Genomic DNA, 18,837 nt, shown 5'->3' on the forward strand with positions numbered 1-18,837 from the left:
ATGCATTCATTATTTAGATATTTTGAATGCTCCCTACTGTGTGCCAGGCACTGTTTGAAGAGCTCTCTTCTATAGTTTAATATTTGCCACCCATGATTAGAATGTAAATTTCACCCACTTTTTTGTTCTTTGCTGTATTCCCACCTTCTAGAACAGTAGCTAGCACATAGCAGTTGAATGAATAAATTTATTCATTTTTAAACAGAAATGTATTGAATAAATATTAGTAGAAGGTTGTGTACCAGATAATGAGGGGAAGATCTGTATGAACAAGACATTGTTCCTGCCTCAAATTGCTCACTCTAAAAAACACTTATTTTGAACTGTGCTTTCTAGTGGATTAAAATGATACATCAATTGGGGTGGTAAGAATGGGTGTGCAGTGATATGGTTATCTTCAGAGCCTGCTTTGTTAGGCTTATCAATAATTTGCACTGTTTTGGGGAGGGTAGGATTGATTATACTTCACTGCATGACTGGCTTTTGGGGTTACAACGTCTCTTTGATCTTGCCTTGTTCAAGCAAGAGTTTCTTAAAAATCCTATTAATCAGTCTTGGTTCTTTTTAGGTACCTTCTAGAAACCTTTTATCATAACCACTTCCTCTCAGGATTAGAGAAGGAGTTTACTATCTTTACCTTCCTGCATGTCTGAAAATTCTTTTCCAGGAGCCCTGGCCAGACACTAGCTATATGGTTGTGAACCTCTCTGAACCTCAGTTTCTGAGCCTGTCAAATGGAGATAATGATAAATGACACTAATCTTACTTCTTGTGAGGATTAAGTGACTAAATAATATACTAGTTTTGAGGACAGGAAAGTGGAAAGGGGAAGGATGTAGGGAACAATTGTTTTAAAAAGTAAATACTGTATATATGTGCTTTATTTTGAAAAACTTAATACGCGTATGTTTCTTTTCTAATGAGAGTAGTGAAGATTTTATTTTTAAAAACAAAGGCTTCAATGTATTGTTTTCATTTTTAAAAATAGACAATTTTAAAAAATTACATTTATTTATTTTTGCCTGTACTACATCTTTGTTGCTTTGTGTGGGCCTTCTGTAGTTGGAGCAAGCAGGGGCTACTCTTTGTTAGGGTGTAAGGGCTTCTCATTGTGTGGCTTCTCTTGTTTCGGAGCACAGGCTCTAGGCGTGCGGGCTTTGGTAGTTGTGGCACACAAGCTCAGTAGTTGTGGCTCCTGGGTTTAGTTGCTCCATGGCATGTGTGATCTTTCTGTACCAGGGATTGAACCTGTGTCCCCTTCATTGGCAGGTGGATTCTCACTGTTAAAATAGCCTTATCTAATCTTTCGTGTAACCCTTATCCCTATTTTATAGAAACAGATTAGGAAACTTGCTTAAAGTCACACAGTAAGTGGTAGAGCTGGGATTTGAATAAGCATTCTGGCTCCGGAGCCGCTGCTCGCAACCTCTACACTCTACTGCTTCTATTCCTCTTTTATCTGTTTAAAGTCCGTAGTATGGGTCAGTAGTGTGGGACTTAGTAGGGCCAGTCCTACTGAAAAATGGGGCAATTTTAACTACTAGGCTAAGAATAAAGAGACCTGGGATCTTGTCTTGACTCTGTCATCAGCTTGCCACATCTAGAACTTTACTTTTCTCAGCCTTTTGTCCTCATTTATTAAACAAAGGAGTCTCTCTGGATGGTCTCTGATAGTCCTTCTAGCTCTGATGTTCTGTGATTGGTCATATGAAGTGAGGAGGGTAATACTTGCTCAGCTCCTTGATTTGGCACATTGGTATTTGTGGGATTTGAGGGAGTTTGCTTTGTGCAGATGGAGATGCTAGATTTCAGGGTAAAGAATGAGCTGCCTTTCTGAGGAAGGTAGATCGGAGCTCCTTTTTTGAGGCTGGTTGCCAAGGGAACCTAGCCTCTGGCCAGCGACAACCAGGAATTCTTTGGTTGAGAGTGGGGAGCAGATAACTAAAACAAGCAGCACATTTAGGTTTCACTTTCCACCCCCTACCCCCACTTCCCGCAGCTAGCTGCTGGTTTCATACAGTTTCTATGTTAGGCATCGTTTTAAGTACTTTATAAATTATCGTATTATTTAATCTTCTTAGTAATCTTAGGAGATGGGTACTATTATTTGGGTTGTAAATTTATAGACAATAAGAGTGAAGCAAATAGAGTTAAATAATTTGTCCACTTTTACTTAAGTGAAAAGTGGTACCACAGCCACAAAATTGTACTGGCTTCTTGGTGGGTCAGAGCTTGAAAAAAAATGCAAAGGAAAAATTCTTCAGTTGTTTATTAGTGGTTTTTGTTTTATTTGTTTGCTTTATTTAGAATGATAGACTCTTGGCGTTGGAAAGGGCCTTTGAGGTAATACAGTCAGTCTCCTTGTCTCCAGTCTGCCATTCACTTACAGGATTGCTTTCTGTAGTCCCCTGACAGATTTGATCATTTAAATTATTTTTGAATAGTTCCGTTGCTGGGAAGCTCATCACTTCTCAAGGAATCTAATTATATATATGTATGTGTGTGTATATATATATTTAAAATTTTCCACTATAGTTATTATAGGATATTGAGTATGTCCTGTGCTATATAGGACCACGTTGTTTATCTGTTTTATATATAGTTGTTTGTGTCTGCTAGTCCCAAACTCTTTTATTTATCCCTCCTGTACCCATTTTCTCTTTTGGTAACTATGTTTGTTTTCTATGTCTGTGAGTCTGTTCTTGTTTTGTGAATAAATTCATTGGTATCATATTTTAGATTCCACATGTAAGTGATATCATGTGGTATTTGTCTTTTTCTTTCTGACTTCACTTAGTACGATAGTCTCCAGGTCCATCCATGTTGCTGCAAATGGCATTATTTCATTATTTTTAATGACTGAGTACTATTTCATTGTGTATATGTATTGCTTACATATATGCATCTATTGATGGCCATTTAGGTTGTTTCCATGTCTCAGCTATTGTAAAGAGTACTGCTGTGAACATTGAGGTGTCTGTATCTTTTTTTTTCATTGTCCAGAGAAATTTAACAGGTTTATTTATAATTGTTATAAAGTTGAACTGCTGAAACTTGTTCACTGAAACATTTTGACTTACATTAATGCCTTTATGTCCCTGCATTTATATTAAAAATTCACACAGAAATGAAAATGGAAAAACTGCCAATACCTGATTTCTGTACTCTATTTTTCCACTTGTAAACATATACTTAGGTATGTTTTGACCCCAGGGGAAAAAAAAATCTAATGTTCAAAACTACCAATAATAGGAAGAAGAGAAAAAAATATTTTTAAAGAATGAAATATTTCCCATCAGAGTGGATTCTTAAGCATGTTTTCCATGTATGTGGCATGCTAGCTGGATGTCATTTGGCATAATTGTTGCACGTTTGGCATGGATAACACACAGGTTGGTGTCTTCAAAATAGCCGACCACAGATAGATTTCACTTGCCTCTTTCGAAGGACCAGTAGCTGCACTCTAGAAGTGCAGATGTGTTTTGAATTCCCTAGCAACTTCCCACACTGGAAGGAAAGTTTGTGAATCAGGAATTCAGTGGACTTCTGATAATTCTCATTTCATGGAGTGCTGCAATACCAGGCCTGTAATGATGAGATTTCTTCACCCTTGCAATAGAGGGCGTACTCTTTGTGAGAGGCTTTTGTGGCCAGTTGCTTCCTTGGTGCTTTACTACAAGTGAATTTGCAGGTTGTCTGCTTTGTATGAGCCATGGTATAGAGACCTTCTTACTTAATCTCATTCCCTTCAGCTGGAACTCAGTTGCCTGTATGTTTTTGAATTAGAGTTTTCTCTGACTATATGTCCAAGAGTAGGATTGCTGAATAATACGGCAACTCTAGTTTTTTAAGGAACCTCCAGTTGTTTGCATTGTGGCTGCACCAATTTACATTCCCATTCACAGTGTAGGAAGTGTCCCTTTTCTCCATACCCTCTCCAGCATTTGTTATTTGTAGACCTTTTTAGTGATGGCACATTCTGACCCATGTGAGGTAATTCTGCATCGTAGTTTTTAAATAAAAGTATTTATTTATGTGGCTGCACTGGGTCGTAGTTGCGGCACGCATGATCTTTGTTGTGTCATGTGGGATCGTTTGGTGCGGTGTGTGGGCTCAGTAGTTGTGGCTCACAGGCTTTCTAGTTGCAGCACACAGACTCAGTTTCTCTGGGGCATGTGGGATCTTAGTTCTCTGACCAGGGATTGAACTGGTGTCTCCTGCATAGCAAGGCAGATTCTTAACCACTGGACCACCAGGGAAGTCCCTTCATTGTAGTTTTGATTTGTATTTCTCTAATAATTGGGCTTCCCTTGTGGCTCAGCTGGTAAAGAATCCACCTGAAGTGTGGGAGACCTGGGTTTGATCTCTGGGTTGGGAAGATCCCCTGGAGAAGGGAAAGGCTACTCACTCCAGTATTCTGGCCTGGAGAATTCCATGGACTGTATAGTCCATGGGGTCACAAAGAGTATTTCTCTAATAATTAGCAGTGTTGAACATCTTTTCATGTGCCTGTTGGCCATCTGTATGTTTTCTTTGGACAAATGTCTGTTTAGGTCTGCCCATTTTTTGATTGGGTGGTTTGTTTTTTTGTTATTGAGTTGTGTGAGTTGTTTGTGTATTTTGCCAGTAAAGCCCTTGTCGAGTGTGTTATTTGCAAATATTTTCTCCCATTCTGTAGATTATCTTTTCATTTTGTTTATGGTTTCTTCCATTATATTGTTGAATAGCTCTTTTTGGTAGAAAATTATTTCTTGTTTTGAATTGAAATCTAATTGCAATCTGTTCTCATCGGTTATAGCCTGTATCTTCCATATCCAATTGTGAGAATGTTTGAAGACACTCTTCCTATTTATAAGGAATATTTGCAGTTTTCTCCTAGCATCTAAGCTTGCTTTCAGTTCACATTGGTCAGCACAGAAGCAGTCTGTCTGTCTCACTGTTTGCAAGTGCAGCCTTGCACTTCTTGTGATTAGTTAGCACGAAATGTGGGCTGTCCCCACATTCTTGGGGAACGATTGGATGGTGAACTGAATCTATTCAATTCGCTGTGAGTCTGGCAGGTTTGCAGTTCTCTGCTCAGAATCTCTAGGCCATCAGGCTGTAGCCCCCGTATATACTGCCAGAGATCACAAAATGTCGGGAAGTTTATCCGGGCACTTGAAACTGCATTTACTTCATCAGGCCACTAGGTGATGAGCAACTCGCAAACCCGACTGTCAGGGAGGGTTGTGTATAGGACAGTTTCTGTTTGTACTTGGAAACACCATCGGAAGTCACCTAGTAAATTTCATTAAATGGTTTTTCTTGGGGGGAGGAGAAACATGTCTCACGTATTCTTTGTCTTTCTCAGCTTTGATTCAATTTTAAATATTAATTGGGGTGGGGGGGCGGCTGCTCTGCGCAGCATTCCTGTATCAGGGATCAAATCTGTGCCCCCTGCAGTGGAAGCATGGAGTCTTAATAACCTATTGACTGCCAGGGAAGAAGTTCCTTAAATATTAATTTGACTAGGACACTTTGAGTGATTTTTTTTTTTTTTTTAAGAAAAGGGGCCTAGATGCTACTTTCAAGGTCCATTTATTTATTTACTTTGTGTCTGTGTGTGTGTGTATCTTGTATCTTCATGTGTGAATGATGTCAGCTAGGTTTAAGATTGAATAGTAGTCCTAGTCTCTACAAAGTGTGGCTTCCCAGATGGTGCAGTGGTAAGGAATCTGCCTGCCAATGCAGGAGATGCAAGAGACGTGGGTTCAACTTTTGGGTCAGGAATATGCCCTGGAGTAGGAAGTGGCAAGCCACTACAGTATTCTTGCCTGGAAAATTCCATGTGGAAAGGAGCATGGTGGGCTACAGTACACGGGGTCGCAAAGGGTTGGACAAGACTGAGGAGTAACTGAGCACACACACTACAAAGTATATAGCTTTCTATTGTCTAATTTCTAGTGATTAAGATTAAAAGTCCAGCGTCAATAGGATTCTTTTCCCTTTGTAACTAATAGCCACTTCTCTTTGAAAGTTTAAGTTTCTTCTTCATGCTTAGTGTTTTATGATAGATTTAGATATGATATTTAAAAAAAAGAAACTCTGCTTGCCACTTGATGAACCTTTTAGACTTAAAAACCTAAGTTTTTTCTCAGTTAAGGGAAGTTTTATTGCTTTTCTTGTGTCTGTTTCCAACCCCCTTACTTTGTAGATGAAGAAACTGAGCGCAGAAAGGTTAAGTGACTTACCTAAGGGTTACTCAGGTAGTTAAAATGAACCTCAAGAAAATAAACTGACTCTTTTAATGAGGTACACTTTAATTGTATTGAATATTGCTGTAGTGAGAGAGCCATCGTGAACTGATTGGTGATTTTTTAGTGTGACAAGAGTTTTTCCAAGAGTTCATGAGGAGATGAAGAAGGAAGAGGAGGTGATAGAATTTGTTACTATTAAAATGTGGCCCATGTGAATGACTGCAGAATTAAGAAATCCCCCCAATACCCCAGCTATTGGAGATACCCCAAAGCTCTAAAATTCAATAAAGCCTAGAAGTTTTTTCAAAATTTAAGAATTATATTTTTAGTTGTTAGCAGTAGGATTATCATGGTCATTCTCTGTTGTAAATATTGGGAAATGTATAAATGGCATCTGAAGGCTTGGAGACAGACATCATTAACTGCCTTATCAGTGGTCTGGTTTCTGTTTTGAATTCCAGCATGGGACCCTTTTCTGCTGGGAACCACCTGTTCTTGGGCTCTGTTGATCTTTGGATTTCCCCAGCCCTTCAGTCCCTTTCAGTTTTGAAATGAAACCTACCCCAGAGGGTGAGGTCAGGTACCGAGAGGACTTTGACAGCTCACACCAGATTGTTTTCTTTTCAGAGCTGTCCGGTATGTGACTATGTGATGCGTGAGGCACAGCAGGCTGTGATAGAGACTAATTGATGGTGAGTCAGCTTTTGGGTAAGACCTAGGCAGTGTCATCTCTTTGGGTAGCCAGGAATACATGTCGAACAAATATATCGTCTTTTATCCTCAGGAAGTTAAGAGTGCAATCACCAGAGATCTATCATGATTTCTCTGTCTTTGGTTTATTGACGAAGGAAAGGCTTTATTTCAGTGTCCTTGCTCCTCATTTGTAGAACCTTCTTTTTTTCAGGAAGGAGCCAAGTCCCTGGTCTCTTTCTGCTGTTCCAGAAATTTTCTAAACTTTCACTCTGTGCCTCCTGGAATTGCTGCTTTGATCTGCAGTGACTCCTTAAGATATGCCTAGACAACCTTCCACCATGCCCCAGCCCCTTCATAGAATGCAGCTTCTGCTCTTCCTTTTGCTGTTAATGTGGTTTCCACCATATTGTTGCACTTCGCTTAGTGTCTTCATGAGTGGGGCTGACGATCTCTTCAGCTTGTCCCACACTGCATCCCCTGATTTTGTCTGACTGTCCCCCAGCCTATCCCCCAGCACTGCAGAGCTGCTTCCAGATCTTCAAATACTTTTTCCCTTTTGAGATTGCTGCTGGCCAGCAAGGCCACCTGATTCCTGTCTTTGAAGCTGGCATCTTCACACTCATTCTCTCATATTTGTTTAGGACTTAGGCATTTCACCCTCCTCCAGGGGTTCTGGCCCAGTCTAGGGGATCTGTGGCCAGACTTGGTCTGGGGCCAAGGATTAAGGCTAGAGCATGGAATTAGGGGGTTTGATGTTAACTTCTCAGACATGGAGAGATGGCAAGCTGGAAGATTTAAACATCAAGGCCGGTCGAGGGTGGAAGAAACAGAAAGTTTAGTATTTGAAGTAAAGGATGTCCTTTGTAGGCTCCCTCTTTTCCAGCGTTTCAAAACTGAGTTATTTTTTAAGAACAGTTTTAGGTTCATAACAAAATTGAGAAGAAGGTGCAGGAATTCCCATTATTTTTTGAAAAATTGATCTTTAATTTTATAGACAATGTAATAATATAGTCTAAAAAAATCAAAACGTAGGTTTTTTAAAAAGTTTTTGAAAGTATTTTCACTTCAGATTGAAAAATGAACAGCTTCCACACTGTTCATTGGAAGACACACAGTATTCATGAATACAATGCTGGTCAGTTGAGGAAAGGTACAGACTTCAATTTCTCCTTCACACTCTTCTTTTAGAAAGATACTATACCAAAAAGAAACTTCAGCAGTATAAGGAAAACTATTTTCCCAATAAGTTTAGGAAAACCTAAGTTTCCCAGTGGAATTAAAATTATCCTCCTGCTTCCACCACCTTAATGTAACCTCATGCTTATTAGAACACTGATAGCTGCACCAAAACAGAGTACATTTACTTTCAACCGTGAGGGTGATTCTTTAAAAAGTGTAACATAGATCTCTGCAAGTAGTGTCTGAAATAGACAGCTAATACTGGATTTAATATTATTTTACAAATAATTGTTCTCTTAGCAGTAAATTCAAGTCTACACACTTACAGTAGTGTTAGAAAATAAATACTATTGTTATGTACTATATGTTATGACAAACCAGTTTCAAAAAACAAAAGCTCAACATCTTGACAAAAATTCTCATCAGAATAAAATGTGACTAAAATTTAAAACATTGTCAAAATCACACCACATTTAAAAATCTTCCACGATTTACACAAGTATGAATTTCCAGTTTTGGAGCACCTTTTTCTGTTGTGAATTAAAATATGAATATATTAAAAACTGTTAATTTCAAAAGATTATAGGTGTTTTAAATACTCCTGCTCTCCTATTTCAATTATTTCTGTATTCCCAGAGGCAGCCTGTTAAGTTTAGAATGTACCTCCCAGACTTTGTGTTTTCATACGTATGTATGAACCCAGAAAAAATTTAAAGTGCTATTTTTGTGTTTTATTTATTTACACAAATGGGATCACATTTTGTGTATCATTCATGTATTTCTTTCTTTGATTCCGTAATGTGCCTTGACAGTATTCCGTATCGGTACCTGAAGATCGGTCTCGTTCTTTTTGGCTACTGTATAGTATTTCATAGACTAGATGCATTATGTTTTATTTACCTTTTTTCCTATTGAGGGACATTAAGGTATTTCTGATTTTCTGTTGTCAGTGATTCTTTTTGTGCTTTTAAAAACTTTTTTTGGTTTTTCTTTTTTCTTATGTAGTTTAAAATTTTTTATTTTTTTATTGAACTTTTTGTGGTTTAAAAGTCATCATTCTGTTTCTAGGCCTTTTTTTTCCTTTTCTTTTCTTCCTACACCCCCTAGGTGGTCTCAGCCTCTCTGGCCACTTCAGTTACCATCTGCACATGGATGATGCCCGGATCGCTCTCCAGACCAGACTATTCAATTGTTCACATGGACAACTTCACTGGGACGTTTTGAAGACTCAGCAGAATGCAGCTCCTGCTCTTCCCCTCTTGCTTCTTCTCCAGTGTCCTGCCACGTGGTAAACAGCACCACCACCACCCATGCGGTTGCTGGGCCCAAAGCCTAGTGGTCATTCCAAGTCCTCCCTCCCCTTCCATCACTGACAGCCAGCCTGTCATAGGACTTGTCCTCCACAGTATTTCTTGGATCAATTTGCTTTTTTCTTCCTTGCCTCTGTCCTGTACCTTAGTTTTCTACTTTATAAAATATAGTATTTGCGAGGACTTAAATGAATTAATGCATGTAAAATGCTTAGAACAATGGATAGGCATCTAGAATGTGCTATTAGCTATTATCATCATTGTTATTGTCTGCTTTTTCTTCCTCTTAATGTTCAGTTCAGTTCAGTTCAGTCACTCAGTCGTGTCCGACTCTTTGCAACCCCATGAACCACAGCACGCCAGGCCTCCCTGTCCATTACTAGCTCCCGGAGTCCACCCAAATCCATTAGATCATGATCTAATTCCTCTGCATGTGTGTACTGTTACCACACTTAGAATGCTTTTTCCCTTGATTTTTGAATGGCTCATTCCTTTTTATTTAGATACACCTACTTTTATGTTTTTATTATTTAAAAATTTTTTTGACTGTGCCATGTGGCATATGGGATCTTAGTTCAACTAGATATTGAACCTACACCCCCTGCATGGAAAGTGCAGAGTCTTAACCACTGGACCACCTGGAAGTCCCTGGATACCTACTTCTAAATGTCATCTCCTCAGAGAGGCTTTCCTGTGACCACCTAATGATTATGAAGTAGCCACTTATATACGTACATCCCAGCACATCACCTATTTATTTCTTTACATAGCACTAGCTAATAAGTGATATTTTTCTAGTTTAGCCATGTATTTGTTTATAGTTTCCACCAATTGGAATGTAAATTCTCTGAGAATAGGGATATTGTCTGTTTTATTTACAGCAGTAAAACAGGACAGTGCCTGGCACATTGTAAGCACTCAGTGAATACTTGTTAAGAGAATGATAAAACAGCTTCATATGTCTTACAAGACCCTCCTTTTTGGTCTCTCCAGCATCATCTGCCATGGTGTACTCTGTACCTTGACCTCCCCAGCTCATCACACCTCTTCAGGTAAGCTTTCTTGCTCCAGGGACTTTACATAGGCTGTTCAATCTGCTTAGAACATGCTTCCTTAAATGCCCTGCCACTGCTTGGGTATCTCCTTTCGATCCTTGGCCATGGCCAAGGGGACTTGGCCATGAAAGGGGCATGAGTACCTAGGATCACGGTTGAGGATCTGAATAGGCAGATTATTTGAGTGTTTGATGGCAGAATAGCTGAGAGTGGAGTGCAATCCTAAGCAAGCAAGGAAAGAAGCAAAAGGCTTAGGGATAATAAGATGAGGCAAGGATGAAGTTGGAAGCTGAATCATTAGGTGAAAAACCTAGAGAATCAGGATCATGGGTGGAGTGTAAGCAGGGACAGGGCAAGCAGTTCAGGATTAAAGCCATAAATAATCTTTGGAATTACTAAAATTATCTTCTAGCATTGTTACTTCTGTAGTGTAAAACCAGCTGTTGGATTATAGGAAGGATCAGGTAGTTAACACGTAAAAGTTTGAACTAAATTTTGTGTTGCTTTGTGTTTTATATGCTATTTAAAGTCAAATCCCCAGAAATCCTATCTTACCTCACCCTGCCCCTGCTTTAATTTCTGCTCCCAGGAGCTTACCTTCCCTCCTTTTAAATGTATTAGGCTCAACTCGCTCATATTTTTTAATAAGTTTCCTGTACAGAAGCCTTCAGCAATCTCGGTGTTCCCTTCTGGTAGGCTGAGGGTACTCCCTTCAGGTATGGTGAGCACTCCTTCAGGCTATCTCCTCCCTCCAAATTAAGCATAGGAGCTAGCCTCAGGAGTTCGGGACTTCCTGCCTAACCTGAATCTGTGGAATTTCTCTCTCAAGTTTGAGGAGGGACATGGGAGTGTATAATATAGGGTGGGACTCTTTTTGTGAGGCCTAGTAAAGGCAATGGCACCCCACTCCAGTACTCTTGCCTGGAAAATCCCATGGATGGAGGAGCCTGATGGGTTGCAGTCCATGGGGTCGCGAAGAGTCGGACACGACTGAGCAACTTCACTTTCACTTTTCACTTTCATGCATTGGAGAAGGAAATGGCAACCCACTCCAGTGTTCTTGCCTGGAGAATCCCAGGGACAGGGGGAGCCTGGTGGGCTGCCGTCTATGGGGTCGCACAGAATCGGAAATGACTGAAGTGACTTAGCAGCAGTAAAGAGTAGTGAAAGGCTGGCTGGGTGTGCATGGATGGTAGGACCTGAAGGTTGAAGGCAGTGGGCTTCAGAATTTCTTACCTGGAGTTGTCCTAGAGTTTATGGCAATGTTAGAGGGCTCTGATGTGCCAAGTAAGGAATCTTGGTGAGTAGGGCTAGTCATTACCCTTTAGAGGTGTTCTGTATGTTTTTCTACATAGCCTGGTGCTCTTCTACAGCCTGACCAATAGCTGGCATCGTGGTGGATGCTGAAGGGGAATCACTGGGATAGAAATAGTACTTACTGATTAGTGGTGTTGTCCCCCTTATGATGGTTGGATGGAGTGATTGTCTGCACATACTGGACATCCAAGGCCCAGTCAGCTGGTCTGTGTGAGATGAATCCTCTGCACTCCCCGCCTAGTGCTTCCTGGAAAACCCAGCCTAAGGCAGCTGGAGATCATGGCCATCATTAGTGATTGCCCCAAGAGTGCTACCTGTCTTTGACTCCTCTGCTCTCTAATCCCCATGCTCTGATGTCCTGTCTTCTATTTTCTGCTTTGGGGGCCTTCAAATTTCATAAGCCCTTCTGACTCCTTTTTTAGTTTATTTCCTGCCCAGCTTGAGTCTTGGCTCTATGAGGTCCCCTGGTTTTGACATTGCCAGTCAGCTTTCCTCCATTAGCCCTATTCCTAGAGCTGCGGTTTTGAGGCTTTAATATATCAGAATTACCCATGGAGGCAAGTGTTGAGGAGTTGGATACTTACTTATCCTGGGAGAATGGACACATGTATATGTACGGCTGAGTCACTCTCTTATGCACCTGGAACTGTCACAACATTGTTAATTGGCTGGCTATGCTATGCTAAGTCACTTCAGTCGTGTCCAACTCCGTGTGACCCCATAGACGGCAGCCCACCAGGCTCCCCCGTCCCTGGGACTCTCCAGGCAAGAACACCGGAGTGGGTTGCCATTTCCTTCTCCAATGCATGAAAGTGAAAAGAGAAAGTGAAGTCGCTCAGTCGTGTCCGGCTCTTTGCGACCCCATGGACTGTAGCCTACCAGGCTCCTCCGTCCATGGGATTTTCCAGGCAAGAGTACTAGAGTGGGGTGCCATTGCCTTAGTATAAAATAAAAAAGGCAAATTCCTGGTCTTTACTCCTGCTATCCTGATTAAATTGGTATGGGTGGTAACCAGGAATCTGCATTTTGATTGGCCTTATAGGTGACTCTGACACCAGTCATCATCTACAGACCATATTTGGAGAAACTCTGACTTAGAGGACTCTTTGACCACCTTCCCCTTACCCCTCCCCTAAAGGGGAAAGAAAAGGATTTGAACTCTTTACTTGGATCCTGAGGTCCCAGGAAACTTAGACTGTCACCTGTCATCCAGTGGGGACAGTGGATAACTGTCTCTGTGTACCTCATCTTCTCATGCTGGTGGTAGGCACACATTCCCAGTGAGGCAGACTCTACCTGGTAAGAGGGCCTTAATGACCTGGTAGACTGCAGGTCACTAGCTCTGGAATATACGGGAGACTTAGGCTTTGGACTGAGAAAGCAGGATGGAACATAGACTTTGAAGGCTGCCAGCTGCATTTCAGATTTGCCTCTGGGATGCTGCTTTCTCTGTACACAGTGACCGTGCTCTAAGGTAGGCTGTCTTTTGGTCTCCAAGCTGTTGTCACTCCCTATTGCAGCCATCCTCTAAAAAGCTTCTACTGTCCTTAAAAAACAACCCAGCCTCGTCTCTCCTTTTAAAATCCTGTGTTGCATTCGTGTAAACCTATACAGTCAAGTCCAGATGTCTCAGGTTGGAACAAAGTCTTGCACATTTTGACTCAAATTGTGGCCTACAAGGCCTAGTAAGATCTGGTCCCTCCCTATATTTCAAGTCTCATTTCAAGTCCCTCTTCCCCTTATCTCCTGCATGCATCATCACCTGCTTTCAGTTCTCTGGCTTCAGGGCCTTTGCCTGTAATACTGTTTACCCTGTTCTTCACCTCATTATCCTTTGCCTTTAAGTTTCAGTTGAGCATTATCTCAGTTTGGAGGTCTTTATTGGTCTTCTATGTAAAGCAACACCACATTATTACAGCACCCTGTTTGTTTCCACTAGACCACTTATTGCTTTTTACTCCTTTGTCTTTCTCTCTTACTACACTGTAAGCTCCGTGAGGACAGGGACCTTCTTGCTCATGATTCTGTCTTCAGCGCCTAGTGTGTAGAGGTACTCAGTAAGAACTTGTTGACTAAATTGCCTTGCACCTTCTTATTAGTACCTGCGTTGGGACTTTGTGGCTCTGCACAGTTCTTACCCTTGGCATGTGTGTTGTTAACTCTGCCAGAGGCACCCTTTCTCTCATTGACTGATCAGATTCCTTCTTGTTGTTTACCACTTCTCTGAGCAGTTCCTGGACTTCCCCAGGCAGTTCTGATTCAATAAAGTACTTTGGTCCTCTTGAATGGACTTTTCACCCTGAATGGCAGTTTTCCTTAGTGGGAGATACATGGCATTGCCCTTGGTCTACAGATGATAAGCGAGAGGCTCTGAGAAGTGGATTAACTTGGAATAACTGAGATTCAAACCCTGTGAATCTATAGAGCCCTCAGTCCTTCTGTCTCACTGTGCTTTCTCTAAAAGACACCAAATAGCAGACTCAGAGACTCTGAAGGGAAGGAGGTGTTTTTAGAAAAAATTACTTAAGTAATGAATGTGTGTGTGTATGTATGTATGTATATTTTTAATTTTCTGAGCATTAAACACAGTAAAGGGTAGAAGTAGTTCCCCCTCATCAGAAGTTTTGCTTTTTGCGGTTTCAGTTACTTCAGGTCTGAGATATTAAATGGAAAATTCCAGGAATAAACAATTTGTAAGTTTTTAATTGCATGTTGTTCTCAGTAATGTGATGAAATCTTGTGCCATCCTTCTCCTTCCTGTCCAGGATGTGAATCATCCTTTAGTTCAGCATACCTACGCTGTGTACGCTATAGGAGAAAACATAGAATATATAGGGTTCAGTATTGTCCATGGTTCCAAGACTTGGAATGTATCCCACATAGATAAGGGAGGACTGCTATATCATTGACAAACCATTTATAAAGAAAGATGATAGAATGAAGGATGAACAGATTATTCAGAGGATGGTGTGTGTATTCTGTTTCTTCATCAGTCATACCTTTGGTGATTCCTTGTGACAACCACAACATACAGCCTAGTAGAGATGAGCCTAAGTGAAGCACTGTTAAATTCAAATTAAAGCAAATGTCAGTTATCATTCATAGTTGGGTTTCCCAGGTGGCGCTAGTAGTAAAGAACCCGATTGCCAATGCAGGAGACATAAGAGATGTGGGTTCAATCCCTGGGTTGGAAAGATCCCCTGGAGAAGGGCATAGCAACCTACCCCAGTATTCTTGCCTGGAGAATCCCGTGGACAGAGGAGCCTGGCAGGCTACAGTCCCTAGCATCGCAGTGTTGGACACGACTTAGCACACAGCGCAGTTGCTTGGAAGTATTATGAAGGGTGAAATCTGAACATTTTTGTTGAGGGGGAAAAATGTGCAAAAATTAGTGTGCAAAGCCATTAACACATTTTGATAAAAAATATCTTAGTGTATGTTGATAAGGGACTAGTTGATATGGTGGATAGCACCATATTATATAGCAGTTAAAAAGAAAGATATATCCACCTTCTCACACACACACATACACAGATATGGAGCAATCTCTAAGATCCATTAAGAGAAAACTAAAGCAAGCAAGATAAAAGTTCATGGCATGGTAGTATTAGTATTTGTATGAAAAACAGAGAGGACTCTATATACTTGCTAGAAACAGACTACCTCTGGAGGTTTGTTTCTGTGTTTTTTTAATCTTACTGTGTTGCTGAAATTTTTAACCCCTATATACATTGCCTTTTTAAAAAATTGTGATAAAAACACATAAAATTTACTACCTTATCTGTCTTAAACTTTACAGCAAAGAAATCCTTTTTTCTAGTGAATGATTCCCAATTTTATGTCTTGGGTTTTTGTATTTCAGATTTTTCTTGAAGTGAGACACATTTCTACTAAGAATAGGACAAAAAAGGGGGAGATTGTGCTTGAAATTGAAGATACCTATGTGTACCATTTGTCTATCATTTACCCCTCCATTTGTGTTGCTTCCACCACTCTTGCACTGGAAATCTTAGTGCTCCTCCCCTCTTTATTGGAGTATAATTGATTTACAATATTATATAGTGTCAGGTGTACAGCATAGTGTACACCTGCAAGTTATACTCCATTTTAAGATAGCTATTATAATGGCTGTAATTTCTTGTGCCATGCAATGTATCCTTTTTACTTATCTACTTTATACATAGTAGTTTGTAATCCCTAATTTGTCCCTCTCCTCTTTGGTAACCACTAGTTTGTCTTCTGTATCTGTCAGTCTGCTTCAGTTTTACATACACCTTGGGGTTGCCTTTTTCAATGACAGGTTTCTTGTGTGTTGATTTTGTCTTTCTAAATAGAGTAAATTCTTGCAAGCAGGAGGCATGTCTTATGATTATATCCTACAGCAATAAGCATAATAAAAGTTGCTTAATTGCGTATTCAGAAAAGACTAGAGAGAGGTAGATAGAGAGACTCTTCTGCTGAAGAGATGATTGCTTTGGCTTTTCTCTGATTCACCTTACACTCTTCACTAGTGAAGAATTTCTTCCACTTACAGACTAAATGTGTTTAAGATTTGTGTGTGTGTGTCTGTGTGTGTGATGTTACCTTCTGAAAGCCCAGTGTTTGTGTGTGTGTGTGTGTGTGTGTGTGTTGTTACCTTCTGAAAGCCCAGGAGAGAGAGCAGAAGCTGGAATGGGGCCTTGAGGCTGTGGCCTGATAGTAGTAATATAGTGATTCTTCTGTGTTGTAGCCTGGAGGAGAGTCTCAGATTTTTACCCTCAACCTAATTTCAAGCCTGGATATTCAGCTATCACCTGGGTAGTTGGACCTGTATGTGCCTTAAGTGTCTAAATTTAGTAGCATATAATAGGAATGTTTGATAAAAGTAATTTGTCATTTTTGGTAGGGCCTAGCATAGAGTAGGTATCTAAGAGGTGACAGATAGTGTTTGAGAAATATTTTGAAATAGTCTAATCTTTCCCTAGGTCCCCTATCTCTATTCATGTGCCTCCATGGTTACCCTCAGGCTAAAGAAATAGGGAATAGCAACCTGGATTCTACCTTTAGGAAGTTGCCAGTTTCTTGTTTGTGGCTTTATGCTCAAACCAGAAGTGTATTCTGCTTCCACATATTTGAGAGCAAAATATCTGGACCTAGGGATATACTTGAAACTGCATCCCAGCTGAAAATGTTCCTATCACTCTGGCGTGGCTGGTCACCTCAGGCAGCTTTTTTGGTGGAGACCTGGCTTGAGAATCTTAGTGGGGAAGTCTTTATCTCTAGGGTGTCATGGCATAGCCAGGGTAGCTTATTGGGTCCAGGCATGGAGGGAGGGATAAGTAGGGGGCAAAAAGGGCTTAGCTCTGTGTCATTTTCTGCTCCAAGGAAGATGTGGGCACAGGTATGCCAGGGGCAGTGTTCTGGCCTGCTGTGGCTTGTCACCGCCCTATGAATGAGTCAGTCTTGCTCTTGGCTGCCCTGCAAGGCATTTGGCGTATAGTAGGAGATCATGGCATCCAGTCCCATCACTTCATGGGAAATAGATGGGGAAACAGTGGAAACAGTGTCAGACTTTATTTTTGGGGGCTCCAAAATCACTGCAGATGGTGACTGCAGCCATGAAATTAAAAGACGCTTACTCCTTGGAAGGAAAGTTATGACAAACCTAGATAACATATTCAAAAGCAAAGACATTACTTTGCCAACAAAGGTCTGTCTAGTCAAGGCTATGGTTTTTCCTGTGGTCATGTATGGATTTGAGAGTTGGACTGTGAAGAAGGTTGAGCACCGAAGAATTGATGCTTTTGAAGTGTGGTGTTGGAGAAGACTCTTGAGAGTCCCTTGGACTGCAAGGAGATCCAACCAGTCCATTCTAAAGGAGATCAGCCCTGGGATTTCTTCGGAAGGAATGATGCTAAAGCTGAAACTCCAGTACTTTGGCCACCTCATGCGAAGAGTTGACTCATTGGAAAAGACTCTGATGCTGGGAGGGACTGGGGGCAAGAGGAGAAGGGAATGACAGAGGATGAGGTGGCTGGATGGCATCACTGACTTGATGGATGTGAGTCTGAGTGAACTCTGGGAGTTGGTGATGGACAGGGAGGCCTGGCGTGCTGTGATTCATGGGGTCGCAAAGAGTCGGACATGACTGAGCGACTGAACTGAACTGAACTGAGGAGCTGGACTAGAGAATCTAAATCAGATAGACTTGCTTCAAATCCTAGAGATTTGGAGGGAGGAAATACACCTCCCAGGATGTTTCCCGTGTGCTGAGGTAGAGGAATCTGAATCTCTGGGGGCTTCCCTCCATCCATGTTATGACCTCTCAGCTTTTCTTCACCTTAAGCTTTTATTCCTTTCACGCTATCACTGTCCTGGCTTCTGGGAAGAGCAGGAAGATGGGGAGAGTTAATGAACTTGTGGGGCTCTGTGGATTTGCTGTCCTTATAATCCTTTCTGGATCAAAGCGTAGGTGTGCAGAAGAGGGTGAATGAGTAGGTGGGAGAACAAACATATGCTGCCTGTACCACTTATCTGGCACTCAGCCTAGACCCTTGCTTGGTATTATCAACCTTTCTGTGTTGTTTTCTTGCCCATTTAGAGCATAACCATGTGCACACATGTATTAATAATTTCTCATGAATGGATCCATACCTTAATACTGTTTTTCTTCTTTAAAACTGTCCTGTAATCCTTTTGTCCTTTTTTCCCCTAGTTTCATTGAGATGTAATTGACATATAACATTGTGTATGTTTAAGGTGTGCAGTGTGATGATTCGATATGATTACCACAATATGGTTAACACATTCATTACCTTACATAGTTATCTATTTTTTATGTGTAGTGAGAATCTTTTTTTGTTGGATTGTGTGTTACAGACATCTTTTCATGTCAGTAAACATAGAATTAATAGCTGAATTATATTTCCACGTGTGGATATACCATAATGCATATTACTTTGTATTTAATCTGTTTATCTTGTCTCTAATCAGCGGGGCCTTCCCTGATGTTCTTACTTAAAGTTGTAACAATTTCTCTTCCTTAACCCTCTCCCTTCTCTCCTTTAC

The 18,837-nt window shown here is 40.8% G+C and overlaps 1 protein-coding gene across 50 annotated transcripts in view; it reads left to right on the plus strand.

Annotated features, from left to right (window-relative positions):
* LOC147362966 (uncharacterized) overlaps positions 1–18,837 on the plus strand; it is a 57,988-nt gene that overhangs the window by 8,078 nt on the left and 31,073 nt on the right. For 17 of the 50 annotated variants that reach the window (XR_015136642.1, XR_015136639.1, XR_015136641.1 and 14 more), the window contains 3 exons: positions 6,864–6,928; positions 9,216–9,396; positions 10,412–10,470. Coding sequence is in view for 8 of the 50 variants with exons in the window: in XM_086326193.1 (XP_086182319.1) it covers positions 9,216–9,396; positions 10,412–10,470 (240 nt within the window). In the remaining 42 variants the exon portion in view is untranslated. Of the gene's footprint in view, positions 1–6,863; positions 6,929–9,215; positions 9,397–10,299; positions 10,471–18,837 lie in introns of all 50 variants that reach the window. The other 33 variants (XR_015136644.1, XR_015136648.1, XR_015136665.1 and 30 more) reach the window with 3 other exon arrangements.

This window comes from Bos grunniens, chromosome 11 (genome assembly GCF_055505025.1).
Source record: "Bos grunniens cultivar Pamir isolate PY7600 chromosome 11, Bosgru_T2T1.0, whole genome shotgun sequence".
NCBI classification, from domain to species: Eukaryota; Metazoa; Chordata; class Mammalia; order Artiodactyla; family Bovidae; genus Bos; species Bos grunniens.